The sequence below is a fragment of the Podarcis melisellensis genome (genome assembly GCF_964234715.1).
Source record: "Podarcis melisellensis genome assembly, chromosome: 1".
Lineage (NCBI taxonomy): Eukaryota > Metazoa > Chordata > Lepidosauria > Squamata > Lacertidae > Podarcis > Podarcis melisellensis.
In genome coordinates this window covers 9,048,161-9,066,169 of record NC_138528.1, presented here as the reverse complement: position 1 = coordinate 9,066,169, position 18,009 = coordinate 9,048,161, and the positions used below count along the sequence as shown (strand labels likewise).

General features: G+C 46.7%; 1 protein-coding gene across 4 annotated transcripts in view; it reads right to left on the bottom strand.

Moving 5' to 3' along the window:
• The window catches only part of PRKCH (protein kinase C eta), a 102,098-nt gene extending 89,305 nt beyond the window's left edge, over positions 1 to 12,793 (bottom strand). For all 4 annotated transcript variants that reach the window (XR_014168332.1, XR_014168333.1, XR_014168334.1 and 1 more), the window contains exon 1: positions 11,361 to 12,793. Coding sequence is in view for 1 of the 4 variants with exons in the window: in XM_081911460.1 (XP_081767586.1) it covers positions 11,361 to 11,708 (348 nt within the window). In the remaining 3 variants the exon portion in view is untranslated. The remainder of the gene's footprint in view (positions 1 to 11,360) is intronic.
• Positions 12,794 to 18,009: the final 5,216 nt, after the last annotated feature.

Below are 18,009 nucleotides of genomic sequence, written 5' to 3'. Positions count from 1 at the left end.
CCCTGCTCTGGCCTGTGTGCAGACTGCTCCACGTGGCTAATCATTCGAATTCTGCCCTCTCCCAACCTCTGGAAAGATTAGGTGCATGAGAGAGAGCGATGGCTCCTAGGGACAGCTCAGGTGACTGCCAGGCCCATGAGACTTAGTCAGGAGGCCGCCTCAGGTGGCAGGCTGGAGACAGAAAGGAGGGACAGCATGTCCAGTGGTGTAGTGGTTAAGAGCAGTGGACTCTTAATCTGGTGAACCGGGTTCGATTCCCCGCTCCTCCACATGCAGCTGCTGGGTGACCTTGGGCCAGTCACACTTCTCTGAAGTCTCTCAGCCTCACTCACCTCACAGAGTGTTTGTTGTGGGGAAAGAAGGGAAAGGAGATTGTTAACCGTTTTGAGACTCCTTAAGGGGTGGGACGCGGGTGGCGCTGTGAGTTAAACCACAGAGCCTAGGTCGGCGGTTCGAATCCCCGCGATGGGGTGAGCTCCTGTTGCTCGGTCCCTGCTCCTGCCAACCTAGCAGTTCAAAAGCACATCAAAGTGCAAGTAGGTAAATAGGTACTGCTCCTGCGGGAAGGTAAACGGCATTTCCGTGGACTGCTCTGGTTTGCCATTAGCGGCTTAGTCATGCTGGCCACCGACCCGGAAGCTGTACGCCGGCTCCCTCGGCCAATAAAGTGAGATGAGCGCCGCAATCCCAGAGTCGTCTGCAACTGAACCTAATGGTCAGGGGTCCCTTTACCTTTTTAAGGGGAGTGAAAGGTGGGATATCAAGTCCAAACTCCTCCTCCTCCTCCTTCAACCTTCATTGCACCCAGACCACCTCCAGTAACTTCAGGCAGGGTCTGTGGGGTGTGACAGCAGGACGTCCGACAAAGAGGAGGCAGGACACCATTTTCTCTTTTGCAGCATCTTGAGCCTGGGTGGCGGACCAGCATGAAAGATCGCGTGAAGCACAGGAGATCGGCTGCAAGGAAATTCGCTTCAAAATTTAAAGTGTGCAAGAAGATAAAGTCCCTACCAGAGAAGAATGGCAGATCGAGCTGACAGATTATGCCGAAATGGCTAAAATGACCGGAAGAATCAGAAATCAGGAAGACCAAAATTTCAATAAGGAATGGGGGAAATTTATAACTTATCTTAAAAACCATTGTAAACAGTTAAAATCATTAGTAGGGTTGGAATATCACTTGTAGTTTAATGGTGAATTTTGGACACAATGGAGAGGTAAAAAAATTGGATCATCATAAAAGATGCAGGAGGAAATGATTAACAACAGGACCCACAAAGGGGAAGAGGGAAGGCCAAGAGATTCCTTGGAATCTTGTTTTAATGTTGCATATTGGATATGTGACTGTCAAGTTTTAATCTGAGAAACCAAATTTTTTTTTTAAGCATGCAACGCAGCCCAAGCGCACTTTGCTCTGCACCTGCCGCACACAAAAACCTCTGCCAAAATATGTCAAAACAGCTGTGCTAATCTGACATGCCCCTCTGGCACCAAGGCAAGAGGTTGCGATGTAATTACAGCAGCCGTCGAGTCCTTATTACAGATGTCTGCTTCCCTACTGCTGCTTTGGTTTTGTTTTGGAAAGAAAGCAAAGGATCTGGGTCGAAGGCTTGAGAGACTTATTAAGTCCTTGCGGTTGTGCCTCGTGGAATTTCCAGTGGGTTGTGTCTGGGAGAGGGCAGGTGACTGGAGACGATGGAGCCCTTCCCAAGGAGAGCCAGGATTGATGCAACATCTCCTCCTGCTTCTCTGGGGAGGGGGACTATCAAATGAAACGCATGTGCAACATCAGAACTACCTGTTCCTTAGAAGAGCCCACTCCCTGCATTTTTGCATGAGTCACAGACCTGGCAAGGCCTAAGTTCAGGAAGGAAGCAAGCCCAAAGTAGAAGGAACTTGTTTTATACAGCCAGGCCATTGGCTGTCGATTAGCTACCAGGCTAGGTTTAAAGTGTTGGTATTAGTGTATGAAGACAGCTTGAGACAAAGATATCTAAGAGAGCATCTCATCCCCTACATTCCTAATCAATCGCTGCATCAATCCGTGTATGCTGCAGATAGCAGCTTGTCCAGAGCTATGTTCCTAATGCTGTCAGAACTGGAGCTTTAATGTGGCACCCTTTGGAACTCCCTGCCACTGCAAATCAGCCAAGCACCTGCTCTTTTTGGTGCCGCTTAAAGGCGTTCATCTTCTAAGGAGCTTTTGAAAATCATTATCTCAGCTGGAGTCTGTACTGGATTTGAATTGGTTTTAGGCACATGCTTAAAACTACTTTTTATATTTATAAGGTAAAGGTAAAGGTACCCCTGCCCGTACGGGCCAGTCGTGTCCGACTCTAGGGTTGTGCACCCATCTCACTTAAGAGGCTGGGGGCCAGCGCTGTCCGGAGACACTTCCGGGTCACGTGGCCAGCGTGACGAAGTTGCTCTGGCGAGCCGGCACCAGCGCAGCACACGGAATCGCCATTTACCTTCCCGCTATAAAGCGGTACCTATTTATCTACTTGCACTTAGGGGTGCTTTCGAACTGCTAGGTGGGCAGGAGCTGGGACCGAAAGACGGAGCTCACCCCGCTGCGGGGATTCGAACCACCGACTATGCGATCGGCAAGCCCTAGGCACTGAGGTTTTACCCACAGCGCCACCCTTGGTTTATATTTATAAGTGTTCTCAAATTTGTTTTTTTATATATGCAATTGTTTTTATATATGCAACAGTTTCTTAACTATTTTTTGCATATATTTATTTATAACATAAAGGAGTATAACAGCATAGGGCAAATGGAATAAAAGTAGAAAGGGATATCTGACGCTAAACATGTAGGGGCAGATTTCCACGCCAAAAGCAAACACAATAAAATCATATCACAAGGTTCCAAGAAAGGCCAATGGGTTTACATTACTCTGTATCTTATTAATCTGGTCAACAACAACAACAACAACAATTTATTACTTATATCATGCCTCTCTGGCTAGGCCTCCCCAGCCACTCTGGGCGGCTTCCAACAGGATATTAAAAACATCAAACATTAAAAACTTCCCTAAACAGGGCTGTCTTCAGATGTCTTCTAAAAGTCAGATACTGTAGTTGTTTATTTCCTTGACATCTAGTGGGAGGGCGTTCCACAAGGTGGGTGCCACTACCAAGAAGGCCCTCTGCCTGGTTCCCTGTACCCTCACTTCTCACAGGGAGGGAACCGCCAGAAGGCCCTCGGAGGTGGACCTCAGTGTCCAGGCTGAATGATAGGGGTGGAGATGCTCCTTCAGATATACTGGGCTGAGGCCGTTTAGGGCTTTAAAGGTCAGCACCAACACTTTGAATTCTGCTTGGAAATGAACTGGGAGCCAATATAGGTCTTTCAGGACCAATGCTATATCGTCTCAGCAGCTACTCCCAGTCACCCGTCTAGCTGCCGCATTCTGGATTAATTATAGTTAATCTCTCCATAAAAACATCATCTTGTCTACCCTCTCTGATTCTTATTATATATGTAAGCTCAACCATGTATACTATGCCCCAGATTTAAGACATCCATTCTCTTGTGAATGATTTTCCCACCCCCCTGCCTACAATTTTGACAAATAATATTTACGTCAGCAGTTAAGCGATGTTGCGTTAATGTCTTCTATTAGTACAGATTCTTTAACATATCCAAATAGTAAAATTGGAGGATTTTACTATTACATGGATAAAGTCTAGCCAGTTATAACTTCAGTCTCCATATACATAGAAAGACAGACGACAGATAAATAACTAACCAGCTAGATAAAGCAGCTGTTTTCAAGGTTTTATATATGTAACTGTTTTATAACTATTGCAAATAGTTTTGGGAAGTGACTCGAAAATATTGGTACTATACTGTAATGTCTACCTAGCTCAGCCTTGTTTGCAATGGCAGGTAGAGGCTCTGCAAGATTTCAAACAGGAGACATTTCAGGCCCCACCTGAAGATGCCAGGGTCTGAACATGGCACCTCCTGCATCCCCAACACATGTCCTTCTGCTGAGCTATGGCCCTGCCAGGGGGCTTTGGGGAGTGGGGTTTGGTGGAAATTTGCCAGGAATTGGCAAGCGAAACAAGCAGGGGTATCCGTCCCTGGTTAAGGCAAATTCACACTAAAATGCTGGCGAATTTTCGTGAGGACACACACATGCGCATATTTGCAAATGGGGAAATGAGAAGAGCTGAAGTCAAGAATGGGAATATGAGGAGGGGAAGAAATGGAGGCAGTGAGAGATTTTACTTTCTTGGGCTCCATGATCACTGCAGATGGTGACAGCAGTCACAAAATTAAAAGACGCCTGCTTCTTGGGAGGAAAGCAATGACAAACCTAGACAGCATCTTAAAAAGCAGAGACATCACCTTGCCAACAAAGGTCCGTATAGTAAAAGCTATGGTTTTCCCAGTAGGGATGTATGGAAGTGAGAGCAGGACCATAAAGAAGGCTGATTGCCAAAGAATTGATGCTTTTGAATTATGGGGTTGGAGGAGACTCTGGAGAGTCCCATGGACTGCAAGAAGATCAAACCTCTCCATTCTTAAGGAAATCAGCCCTGAGTGCTCACTGGAAGGACAGATCATGAAGCTGAGGCTCCAATACTTTGGCCACCTCATGAGAAGCCTCCCTGGAAAAGACTCTGATGTTGGGGAAAAAAGACGAAGGGGACGACAGAGGACGAGATGGTTGGACAGTGTTCTCGAAGCCACAAGCATGAGTTTGAACAAACTGCGGGAGGCAGTGGAAGACAGGAGTTCCTGGCGTACTCTGCTCCATGGGGTCACGAAGAGTCAGACACGACTAAACGACTAACCAATAACAAACCTGTTCCTGATCCTAGTGACGCACATGCACTTGCTATGCCCCACGCCAGGCACATATCCAACTGTCATGTGAAGCGATGTCATGCATGTGCCAACATATGCACACTGAGCATATGCAAGGGCCAATCCGGAAGCTGCAGTGCTGCAACACTGCCAGAATAAGAATACCATTGAGACTAGGATCACTTCCAGGCAACCTGATTATCATGTGTTGCCCTTGATTTGGTTGCAGAGAGGTTATATACAATGTCGCCTCGATAAATTTCCACCCCACACTTTCCAGTGTGTTCCCCCAGCATAAACCTTGCTGCAAAAAAGTTCAACGGGTGGGTGGGGAAGAGAACGGGTTTGTCCTGCCTCAGTACCAAATTAGCTTTAATTGGGCGACCCGAATTTGCCTGCATGTGATTGTATCCCACCCACACACAAAAAGATCAGAAATGAAACCACCAAACTTGGTCCGTGATGCAACATTAAGAACGAAAGCCGTTCCTCTTAAGATCCCACTCTTGCTACAGAACCAGCCGATCGACATCTCCCAACGGAGCGTGGCTCTCTCTATGGGTCATGTGTGGGCAAAACCTCATTTGTTAAGCTGAAACGAGTATGTTCAAACAAACTCCACCCACATTGCCTAATGGACACAGAGGCTCAGAGGCCAAGAGTTTTGTTTACCTTTGTCTAATACCTGCCACAAGAAGCAAGATCACAAGTGGAACTTCAGATGGCTTAACAAAAGCCACAGGCTCTCCTCCCCAGAAGCAGCTAAGGCAGATCCACGGGCGGCAAAACCCCAGGACTACCCACCCTGAAACAACTCAGTAAATGTGTTCCTATCTCCCTGGCCTGCAGGACTGCCATGAAAAAAGGAAGCCGCTGAACATTAGCCTCCTTTTCAAAGGCTTGATCAAGGCATAGCGTTCTATCCTCGCAATATTCATCTGAGTACAGGAGAAACTTGATTAAGTTCACATTTAAAGGTGAACCTAACAAACTCACACTGTATTCTGCTCTGGTCAGACCTCACCTGGAGTACTGTGTCCAGTTCTGGGCACCACAGTTCAAGAAGGACACTGACAAACTGGAACGTGTCCAGAGGAGGGCAACCAAAATGGTCAAAGGCCTGGAAACGATGCCTTATGAGGAACAGCTAAGGGAGCTGGGCATGTTTAGCCTGGAGAAGAGGAGGTTAAGGGGTGATATGATAGCCATGTTCAAATATATAAAAGGATGTCACATAGAGGAGGGAGAAAGGTTGTTTCCTGCTGCTCCAGAGAAGCGGACACGGAGCAATGGATCCAAACTACAAGAAAGAAGATTCCACCTAAACATTAGGAAGAACTTCCTGACAGTGGGAGCTGTTCGACAGTGGAATTTGCTGCCAAGGAGTGTGGTGGAGTCTCCTTCTTTGGAGGTCTTTAAGCAGAGGCTTGACAACCATATGTCAGGAGTGCTCTGATGGTGTTTCCTGCTTGGCAGGGGGTTGGACTCGATGGCCCTTGTGGTCTCTTCCAACTCTATGATTCTATGATTCACACTTCCCCAAAACAAGATGTGAACTGATGTCATCCTTCAGAATTTCACACTGTTCTAAATTTCATAAGGCAGCTCTCAAAGCAACCTGTCTGTGTTTGAAAGCTATCGTTTAATGGTTCACTCTTTCCTTTCTGTGCGGGACCCATAGCGACATTTCCTTTAAGGACAAAGGCTCAGAAAGAATCTATAAGTACAAGCACAATGTACTGCCTGGCTAGATCACACCAATTCCACCAAGCCCACTGTACTGTTTCCAGTGATGGACAGCCAGAATGCCTTTGGCAGCTCACAGGGCAGGAAGGATGGTTACAGCCACCCTGTTGTCATCCGCAAGTGCCTGATACTTCACCTTTGAACGTGAAGATCCAATTTAGTTTCATGTGAAGAGCAGGGATCTGCAAACCTTTTCAGCAGGGGGCTGGTCCACTGTCCCTCAGACCTTGGTGGGGCGGACTATATTTTTGGGGGGGAAATATGAACAAATTCCTATGCCCCACAAATAACCCAGAGATGCATTTTAAATAAAAGTCACATTCTACTCATGTAAAAACACCAGGCAGGCCCCACAAATAACCCAGAGATGCATTTTAAATAAAAGGACACACTCTACTCATGTAAAAATACGCTAATTCCCGAACCGTCCGCAGGCCGGATTTAGAAGGCAATTAAAAAGCCAATTTAGCCTTCAGTAAATCTGTCTTAGGACGCGGGTGGCGTTGTGGGTAAAACCTCAGTACCTAGGGCTTGCCGATCGCATGGTCGGCGGTTCGAATCCCCGCGGCGGGGTGAGCTCCCGTCTTTCGGTCCCAGCTCCTGCCCACCTAGCAGTTGAAAGCACCCTTAAGTGCAAGTAGATAAATAGGTACCGCTTACCAGCGGGAAGGTAAACGGCGTTCCCGTGTGCTGCGCAGGTGCTGGTTCGCCAGAGCAGCTTCGTCACGCTAGCCACGTGACCCGGAAGTGTCTCCGGACAGCGCTGGCCCCCGGCCTCTTAAGTGAGATGGGCGCACAACCCTAGAGTCGGACACGACTGGCCCGTACAGGCAGGGGTACCTTTACCTTTAAATCTGTCTTCCAGGAGAATGTCTAACCCATGGGTAGGCAAACTAAGGCCCGGGGGCCGGATCCGGCCCAATCGCCTTCTACGTCCAACCCCTTGCAACAAAGGAATGTTCAAAGCTGACTCATTCTCACTCCCGTTGCTGCTCATTTGCTAGGAGAGGACTGTTTGGACACAGCGAAGAGGCTCAGCAGCCCCCTGAAAGCCTTAGGAACAGTGGTGAAGCCATAGTTTATCCGTTATCTCTGAATCAGGTCAATGGTATTATGGTGCATTGTATATTATTGGATGCGGGGAGGACTGCTGTGTGGCCCGGCCCCCTCAGGAATATCTCAGCCACCTTCCCTGTAGGTTCAGTGGTCATTTGAAGAATTCAGCAGGGAGCACATAGCCTTGTTAGTTTCTGTTGCACGGGCACAGTCCAAAGGCCTGCAAAATAAGCTATGAAATGCAGAAAATAACTAACATCACAAAGGATGAGGTATTCGTTTGTCTTCCATCAGCAGTGGAGCTGCCTACAAGCAAGGGATGTTTAAGTGCCAGTGGAAATGATGGAGGAGGAGGATGAAGGAGTCAGCCCTGGCAGAAGACTTGGGAGATTATAAGAAAACCAGGGCAAGGAATTCTCTCACTGCGATTCCTGCACTGCGGAGGGTTGGACTAAATGACCCCCGGGGTCCCTTCCAACTCTATCTATGGAATGAGGAACCTGTGGACCTCCAGCTGTTGTTGGAGCACAGCTCCTATCATCTCTGACTGCCGGCTACATTGGCAGGAGCTGATGGGTGTAGAGGGTCCAACGAGATCTGGGGGGGGGGTGTCCCACAGATTCCCCCTAGAGATGAGGGACAATTGCGCCCAGCTCTCATTTCAATGCAAACCTAGTTCTGAATTAACACTTCCCAAAACTAACCGAAATGCAGGTACGTTTCAAACTTCCTCTGAATTTTGCAATGTGGTTTTCCCAAAAAAAACCCAAGCCTTCAAAAACCATATATATATGGGGAAAGTGTAGATTTTAAAAAAATTAATAAATAAAATGCATGCGTTCGTGGATAGCAACACGCAAAAGTGCATTGTTAAGGGGGGGAAATATTTGCAATAGGCAAAAATGAATGCACAAAATGTCTTCCTTAGGAGGAATGCACACAAATTCACACTAGTGAATTTCTGCAAGGGTTTTCAAATCACAAGCTGCTGCAAACTGAACATAAGATTTGGGGAAAACGATAAAATGGAATTAATAGGCTTATCCACCACTAAGCGAGTCTGATTTAAAGGCAGCAGGAAATCTCCAACAAGGAAGCTTTGACAAGGTAGCTGAGGCCTCCTTCTTTGAGTGTGTGTTTGCCTGACACATTCAGCACTACACAACCGGATGAAAGGGGGTACAAGGAACTTGTACCTTTAATAATTCTGTAGGAGAAGGGATGTCTACGTGTTCAACGTGCCTTCACCCCATGTGGCAACGGGGACTGCCAGCTTAGAGGTTTCCCCCCCCCCTCTGGCCAATACATTTGAAGTGTAAGGTTTTCAATAGCTGGCATCTTTCCTGAGAAATTTCCAAATACCCCCATGTCTTCCGATGTGGGAAATCAATAGGCACACATTTCTTGTCGATGCCTGAATGACTGCGAGGTGTAAACACTCTCTCTAGCCTTCTCATTAGATGTGCAAGATAGTTGGCAAAAGAAATGTCGCCTTCGCGCAGCAAATCTTCCACCTTTTGCAAACATGCGAGATTTTTGAACTGCACAGGATAAAAGATAAAATAGATCTTGCTTGGCCACTCACAGGACCCACCTAATCATTCTGAAAAGTTTTAAGGCTGCGATTCCACACACACACACTTACCTACCTATCAGCAAGAGCCCATAGAAACAAGGAGATTTACTGCCGAATAAACCCATGTTGAATTGTGCTTTCAGTGACTCTCAAACTTACTGTTTTCTCTTCTCCCTCCCTTCCCACCCCCCCTCAAATGAGCCCCATTTGTTTTAGCCATTAAAATGCAGGGATTTCAATGAAAATGGAATTCTGATTGAAAAACCCATTCATCTGATTCATTTCTCTTCCAATTTCTTTTCATTAATATGTAACTCATAGACTTGGATGCGACTTTATTCAAAAAGAAGGCTTCGGATCCTGCTGAGAAGCAATCAAACGCATCTCTTTCCTGGAGAAATAAACATTGGCTTACCCAGAAAAAATATATATTTTACAAGAATGGTAGGCACCACCTTTGGGTATTTTGAGCACCAGCCGCAGAGTAGGGCTGGGTGAAATGTCAGATACCAGGTGCACCCGAAAAACACCAGACGCTGGGATTGGTTAAGGAGCAAAGGAAGGATTTCTGAAAACACATAATTAACTGACGGAACGCCTTGTCACAAGGTGCAGCGATAGCCATTAGGTGAGATGGCTTTGGAAAAAACAGACCAAAGTCCTGGGGCAACAGGGTTCTGCCTTCTTTTTGGTGAGGATGGCGAAAGGTGCTATTGATTCGTGTATTTGAAACATTCCCTATGTGCTCTTCGTTGCACAGCAATTTCAGGGCAGGTTACAATCAAACACTCTCAAATTCGCAACGCAGGTGCTAAAATCAGCAGCAGCTCATCTAACAACGACAACACTGGCATCAGATGTTACTGAAAGACAGGTGCCCAAGACTTAAAAGAGCAGGTGCCACAGGGTCTCCTCTGCTAGGTCACAGAGGATAGGGAGTTCTACAGCTGGGGTGCCACCACTGAAAAGGCCACCTCTCATGTTGCCATTTAGCAGACACCAGCCAAATATGGCATAATCCAAAGGAAAAACTCACAGGCATAGCCCAGTACACTAACCAATGGGAGCTGCTGCCCATTGGGACTCATAGGGACCTCCACTGGTTCAAAACTCACACTGTATGGGCTTTTGTAAGTCAGTATGGATGGTACTTGCATGTTCAAAGAGGATGAGCCTCCAAATGCCACATGATTGGAGGACAGAATAACACAGGAAGCTGCCTCAGGCCATCTCAGGCCAATGGTCCATCTCAGTCTCCAGGTCTTCAAGCAGGAACCTTTCCCAGCCTGACGTGGAGATGCTGGAACTGAACTTGGGAATTTTTGCATGCACAGCAAACGCTCTACCACTGAGATACGGGCATTCCCTGGTAGATGCCCATCGTCTGAATACCAAGCTTGTTTTCTCAAGCTCTGGATGGTAGGACTCCAGCCAATGGCTTCAAGTTACAAGGAAGGAGATTCCGACTGAACATCAGAAAAAACTTTCTGGCTGTAAGAGCTGTTCAGCGGTGGAACGAACTCCCTAGGGAGGTGGTGGACTCTCCTTCCTTGGGAGTTTTCGAGGAGAAGTTGGGTGGCCATCTGTCATGGATGCTTCAGCTGAGATTCCTGCATTGCAGAGGGTTGGACTAGCTGGACCTCGGGGTCCCTTCCAATTCTATGATTCCTGGAGCTTCATGGTGAAGGTTGGGTAAGAAATGTAATAATCAATAGCAATGTCCATCATTGTATGATGGTCAAGGGAGATGTTTGGTCAGGCCCAGCAAGATAATTCATTTGTTCTTTTAAGTTCCCCTGTTTCAGGTTTCTAGCTACCCTGGTAACCAGGTTTTTTGCACTCACACACACCTGAAAAAGCCTTGATTCCACCCCCCAAACCATCAAATACCCCAAAGCAGGGAAGAGAGTCCTTGAGTATACACATGCACATAGGGGAACCTATGGCTCTCCAGATGTTTCTAGCTCCAGTTTCCATTATCCCTAGCCAACACGGCCAATGGCCAGGGAGAAGGGGAGTTTTAGTAGACCTGATACATCTGGAGGGCCACAGGTTCCCCCAGTCCTGGTAGACAACATCACACATCCCATCACAAATGGGCACAGGTGCCAAGCTACCTTAGACGCCAAACAGCCCCAGGAGAAGCTCAGTGACTCACCCAGCCTTCGAAGCTGTCCGAGGACCCGGTGCCGTGCAGGAGGTCATGGAAGTGCACGGTGCAATTGGCCACAAAGTCATCGTAGCCAATGGGGGTGCCGTGGAAGACGGCCAGCTCCAGCTGCCGCCCATCGTTGACCGGGGCGCAGAACTCCTCATTGTAGGTCGGCGTGTTGGTCTTCTGCTTGGTGCTGGTCTGCCCCACCCTCACCTGGTCCACGCTCAGCGTGATGTAGGGGTCCAGGAGCTGCTGCCCCTTCTTGAAGAGCGTGTGCCTGAGGGACCAGCGGGTGGGCTGCAGCCCCACGGCCTCCCCGATGCGCACCTTCATGTAGCCGTTGAACTTCATGGCTCCAGACGGGGGGGAAACAGAGGGATGCGTCCTCTTCAGAGAAGTAAGGTGCTGTCCTACTGAGTCTGTGGTAGCCAGGAGAGTAGCTAGGCAGTCCTCAGGGGACAGGGCAGCCGGTGGTGGCCGCTCCTGGTCTCTGGGCCATGCTGTCAAGGGAACCAACCCAAACCCAGCCCTTTGCCCCCCTGCCTTCCCTTTCCAGGAAGGAAGGAGACGAACCAAGTTGCTGAATCACTTCTCTTCTTCACAGCGGAGAGGAGCTAATTCCTTCACCTCCTTTGGGAGATAACAGAGCGTGGAAACACACACACACACAGAGAGAGAGAGAGAGAGAGAGAGAGAGAGAGAGAGAGAGAAGCGAAACAGCTTTCCAGAGCCCTGCTGTCTGGTGCCAAACACCCCAGCGCTCCCAGCTCTGTGCACATCAGCAACCGAACACCTTTAGCTGTTCTTGGTTCTCACAGACAAACCGCTTCAGTTTCTCCCCCCTCCCTTTAGTTCAGGAAGAAACTGCAGCAGAGTGAGAAGGGGGGGTGGACAACCTCTCTTTCCCCCCTTTCCCTGAGCCGCTCACCCAAACCACAAGCCACAAATCCACAGATAAGAGAGAGCAGGCTTTCAGTTCGGCAGAATCTTCCTCTCTCACTGCTCAGGATTTGATTCCTTCCTTCTCCTGCCCGGGTGGTTTGAGAAGAGCGTCTCCTCCTCCTCCTGAGAGACACACAGAGAGAACAACCCAACACAAGTGGTTGTTGAGCAAGGGAAACACCTGGGAGATGTGACTAGCCCACGAGAAGGGAAGGCCAAGGGGTGGGGCTTACAGCTAGCCTTGCAAGGACTTGTCCCAGTGGCGGCTGCTGTGTGTAGCTCTAACCTGTTCTTCAGAACTACAGCTGTCATTTTATCACAAGCACACACTCTGCAAAACCCCATAGTGCAAAGAGCTCTCTTTCTCGCCCCCTCCTGGCTCCTTTGCTGGGAAAGGTCTTTGGCCAATTCCTCCTGCAGCTTCAGATTCCTCCAGGAAGGCGTGTCTCCAAAGCCACTTATTTGAATCTCTGTTGGCAACTTCGCTCCCTCCCTCTTTCTCGGAGGAGGAGGAGCCACAGCTGGAATATCCACTTCTTCTTCTTCACACCCCCCAGAAAAATTAACATCTTGTCTCAGAGGAGCAGCCGGAAAAGAAGGGTGAAATTTCTTCTCAACTTCTTTGCATCTCAACCCACGTGGAGGCACATCTTGCTTTGCATTTTTAAAAAATTAAATTAAATTGCTTTCTTTATTCTCCTCCCCCCTTTTTAAAAGCATATTTTTATTGGGTTTTATAAATTTACAAAGCTGAACATGAAAACAAAAAGTAAGGCATCATAAGAAATAAGAAACATTCTATATTCATTCCTACTCAAGTCAGTTAAAAATTAAATTTTGTTTCATTATGCAGCTTGGAGTTATCAGGAGGGTGGAGTTCGGTTTGTCCATCGTAGTGGAACACACCATCAACCTGTCACAGCCATGCTAATTTGATGTTTGTATGTTGATATTATGACAGCCATATCTGTTGTCGAATGGATGATAACTGGTCTGTCCTGTGATTGTCATTAACAGATGAAATAAAAGGTCACCAAATGGTAAATAAATATCTAGTTTCTCTTTGCTTTGCTTCCCCTTCCTTTTTAGATTCCGTTTGCAACATTCGTTTATTTCAACTGTGTTAACTGGGGGCAGGGTTACAACAACAAACAACAACAACAACAACAATAATTTATTTTTTATACCCTGTCCATCTGGCTGGGTTTCCCCAGCCACTCTGGGTGGCTCCCAACAAAATATTAAAAACACAGCAAAACATCAAACATTAAAAACTTCCCTAAACAGGGCTGCCTTCAGATGTCTTTTAAAAGTCAGATAGTTGTTTATTTCCTTGACATCTGGTGGGAGGGCGTTCCACAGGGCGGGCACCACTACCAAGAAGGCCCTCTGCCTGGTTCCTTGTAACCTTCCTTCTCGCAGGGAGGGAACCACCAGAAGACCCTCGGCGCTGGATCTCAGGGTCTGGGCTGAACGATGGGGGTGGAGACGCTCCTTCAGGTTATTGCTACTGCTTGTTACTGTGGTATGGTTTGTGTGTGTGTTTATATTGCAAATTCGGGTGATCATTGGATGAAGTTCAGTATTTAAATTTAATAAATAAAATTTATTAAATAAATAAAATTTATTAATAAATAAATGCATCTTCATATTAGATTGCTGCACACCAGCCTAATCTCCAAGCGGCGCAAAATTCCAGCGGTTTGAGGTGCTTACCCAAGGTTCAAGTATTCTTTTGGGAATGAGGCATAGCGGAGGCTGTGGTGTCTTTGTGATATATGGTTTATTCATATAGATATGCAACCGGAGCCGGCGATGGAGAGGTTCACAGCATTAACACCCCATAAGGGTCTTGTTTCTCCCAGAGTTGCAGCCTTAAGTTCAAGCAGAGATCTACCATGCCAACTCCGCTTGCTATTATAATTCTAGCTCACATCACTGCCACTTTATAGAGTTGGAAGTCTCACACAGAGCCCCTTTCCTTTGTTCTCCTTAATGGCCCATCACCCAGGCTATCGCTTCAACAGGAACTTAGCCTGGCTTAAATTGTAATGCTTGTTGCAACCCTTCTTGAATTGCAGAGGGTTGAACTAGATGGTGCTTGGATCCCTTCCAACTCTACAGTGATATGATTCTGTGATTCCTGGGACTTCATGGTGAAGGTTGGGTGATTTGGAAAGAAGATAAAGTCCCTACCAGAAAAGAATGGCAGATTAAGTTGATGGATTATGCCGAAATGGCAAAAATGAGCGGAAGAATCGGAAATCAGGAAGACCAAAATTTTAATAAGGAATGGGGGGAAATTATAATTTATCTTCAAAACCATCGTAAACAGCTACAATCGTTAGTAGCGTTGGAATATCACTTGTAGTTTAATGGTGAATTTTGGTCACAATGGAGAGGTAAAAGATTTGGATTTTCATAAAAGATGCAGGAGGAAATGACTAACAATAGGACCCACAAAGGGGAGGAGGGGAGGCCAAGAGATTCCTTGGAATCTTATTTTTATGTTGTATGTTGGATATGTGATTGTAAAATTCTGATCTGAAAAATCAAATTATTATTATTATTAAAAAAGAAAGTTGGGTAAGAAATGTAATGAACAATAGCAACATCCATCATTCCCCCCTTCTAATAATTTTATTTAAAGTTTTAATAGCAGACAGGTTACGGGGAAAGGAGTAGAAATAAAAGAAAGATCATTTTAAAGATAACAATAAGTTGTCACACAATCGCCCACAGGATACAGCTATGCGGTCTACTGAGTCAACAGCAAAACATACCGAGTTTAAAAAGGACGTGTGGTCTATGATTGTAGTCACACACCCATCATGTCATGTCATAAGACTTGGTTCGGCTGGCAGATTGTTTGGGCTGTGTTTAGTGTATTTCGTAAGAACGGGACAGGGTTTTGTTTGCCAGCTGTTCAGAGTTTTAACAGCAGATTGATAAACAAGGGGTCAGAAAGGTGCCACGACATTTTGCATTTATCATCATCATCATCATTTTTTATTTGTATGCCACCTTTCCACAGTTAAAAAAACAATGCTCAAGGCGGCTAACAGCATAACAAGATTGACATAATTACAAAAGTCATAAACAATAAATAAACGTAAAGGTAAAGGGACCCCTGGCCATTAGGTCCAGTCGTGACTGACTCTGGGGTTGCGGCGCTCATCTCGCTTTATTGGCCAAGGGAGCTGGCGTACATCTTCCAGGTCATGTGGCCAGCATGACTAAGCCGCTTCTGGAGAACCAGAGCAGCGCACGGAAATGCCGTTTACCTTCCCGCCGGAGTGGTACCTATTTATCTACTTGCACTTTGACGTGCTTTCGAACTGCTGGGTTGGCAGGAGCAGGGACCGAGTAATGGGAGCTCAGCCCGTCACGGGGATTCAAACAGCCGACCTTCTGATCTGCAAGTCCTAGGCTCTGTGCTTTAACCCACAGCGCCTCCTGTGTCCCTAAACAATAAATAAAACACATTAAAAAAAATACACAACCAAATGGGAAACAATTTCCACATAAATCAAAATCTGAAACTAAGAATACAGCATTAATATCACAGTTTAAAATGACCTAGGTAAAAAATATCAGCAATTTAAACAAAAAATGAAAACGATACAAAATGGAGCCTTCTCTGCCCAACGGCGGCTGCAGTCCTTTATAGAGCCCATCAGGCCACGCTCTGAGCCAGGTGGTGAGTGACAGGATTGGGGCCCTCAGGCGCTGAGCAGGCGAGTCCCAGTATTAATCAACCCCAGAAACCTCCCATTGAATGGTTGTGAGCAGCGAGACTGGGAAAACTCCCTGGAGAGGTATTGTTGGCCAGAACACACAGCAACAGATGTCTAGGTTGTATCTCCACTGCCAGACACAATATCTCAAATGGGGAGTGTTCTTGTGCTCAGGTCCTGCACGTGGGCTCAGAGTTGGAAGGGACCTGAGCACAAGATCCAACCCTCTGCGATGCAGGAATCTCAGCTAAAGCATCCATGGCAGATGGCCACCCAAGCTCTGCTTAAAAACCTCCAAGGAAGGAGAATCCACAACCTCCCGAGGGAGACCTTTCCACTGTTGAACAGCTCTTACCATCAGAAAATTCTTCCTGATGTTTAGTCGGAATCTCCTTTCTTGTAACTTGAATCCATGGTTCGAGTCTTACCCTCTGGAGAAGGAGAAAACAAGCTTGCTGCATCTTCCATGGGACAGTCTGTTAGATATCTGAAGATGGCTTTCATATAACCTTTTAGTCTCCTCTTTACTAGGCTAAAAGGGACGCGGGTGGCGCTGTGGGTTAAAGCACAGAGCCTAGGGCTTGCCGATCAGAAGGTCGGCGGTTCGAATCCCTGCGACGGCGTGAGTTTCCGTTGCTCAGTCCCTGTTCCTGCCAACCTAGCAGTTCGCAAACACGAGATAAATTGGTACCACTCCGGCGGGAACGTAAACGGTGCTTCCGTGTGCTGCTCTGGTTCGCCAGAAGCGGCTTAGTCATGCTGGCCACATGACCCAGAAGCTGTACGCCGGCTCCCTCGGCCTGTAAAGCGAGATGAGCGCCGCAACCCCAGAGTCGGTCACAACTGGACCTAATGCTCAAGGGTCCCTTTACCTTTACCTTACTAGGCTAAACATAGCCAGTTCCCTCAACCATTCCTCATAAGGCTTGGTTTCCCGATCCTGTATCAACTTGGTTGCCCTCCTTTCCTTGTTCCAACTTGTCAATATCCTTCATAAATTTTGAAGACCAGAACTGGACACAGTATTCCAGGTGTGGTCTGTCAACATCTGGTTGGCCTTGGCCATTGTGAGAACAGGATGTCGTTGAGATGTGTGCAGTTTTCAACCGTTCATTCTGCCATCTTGATTCAGAATCATGTACAATAGTATCCAAACATAGATGAAAACCTGCTTCTCAGTCTCAGGGACCATTGTGCCAAATTGTGTTGCAATACTTTAAGAGGTGTCTGAATGCATAGAGAAAAGACAAACAGGCAACTTACCAAAACATAGATACTGTATTGCGTTCATGTCTTAAAAATCCTGTAAGCTCCTCTAAGTATCTTTTGGGTGAAAAACAGGGGGAAAGCAATCAGGAATAAACATCACCCTTAATCTCTCCTATTCCTCGACCAAATCAGCATTCTCCAATGAATTGGGGGGGGGGCGGAGTTTAAATAGTCTTAACATTATGAGAAAATATTAAATGAGAGGAATGAAGGGAGAAAGTACAATAAGACAAAACTACCAAGAACAAAAAGAATGTGTGGTCTGTGATTGCACCAGCTCTTTAAAACTGAATTGGAACTGAAATATACTCGAGTGTGGATTTCATGCTCTTTATTCAGCTTATAGTTGTGAGGAATGGAAGCTCCCCCAGAATGTCTGCTTTATATACATTATTTACACAATGGGACCCACGTGATTGGCTAATTCTGGGATTCTCCTGTAGGCCAATCAGGTTGCGGATTCACTTCCACCTGGAGCTGGATTGGGTGGCTCCTGTGGACCAATCAGGCTGCTGCATTCTGAAGCCTATTGTTCTAGGACTAACAGGAACAAACAGCAATTTGGGTTTCCCATGGATTGCTGTTTGCTCTGATACAACACCGGAGGGGGAAAAAGGGGGAGGGTGGACTTAGGAAAAACCGCTAAAAGATAAGGCTAAGACACCAGGCTTCTGTAAAAGGCAGAGGAGTAAGTCCAGTTTTCT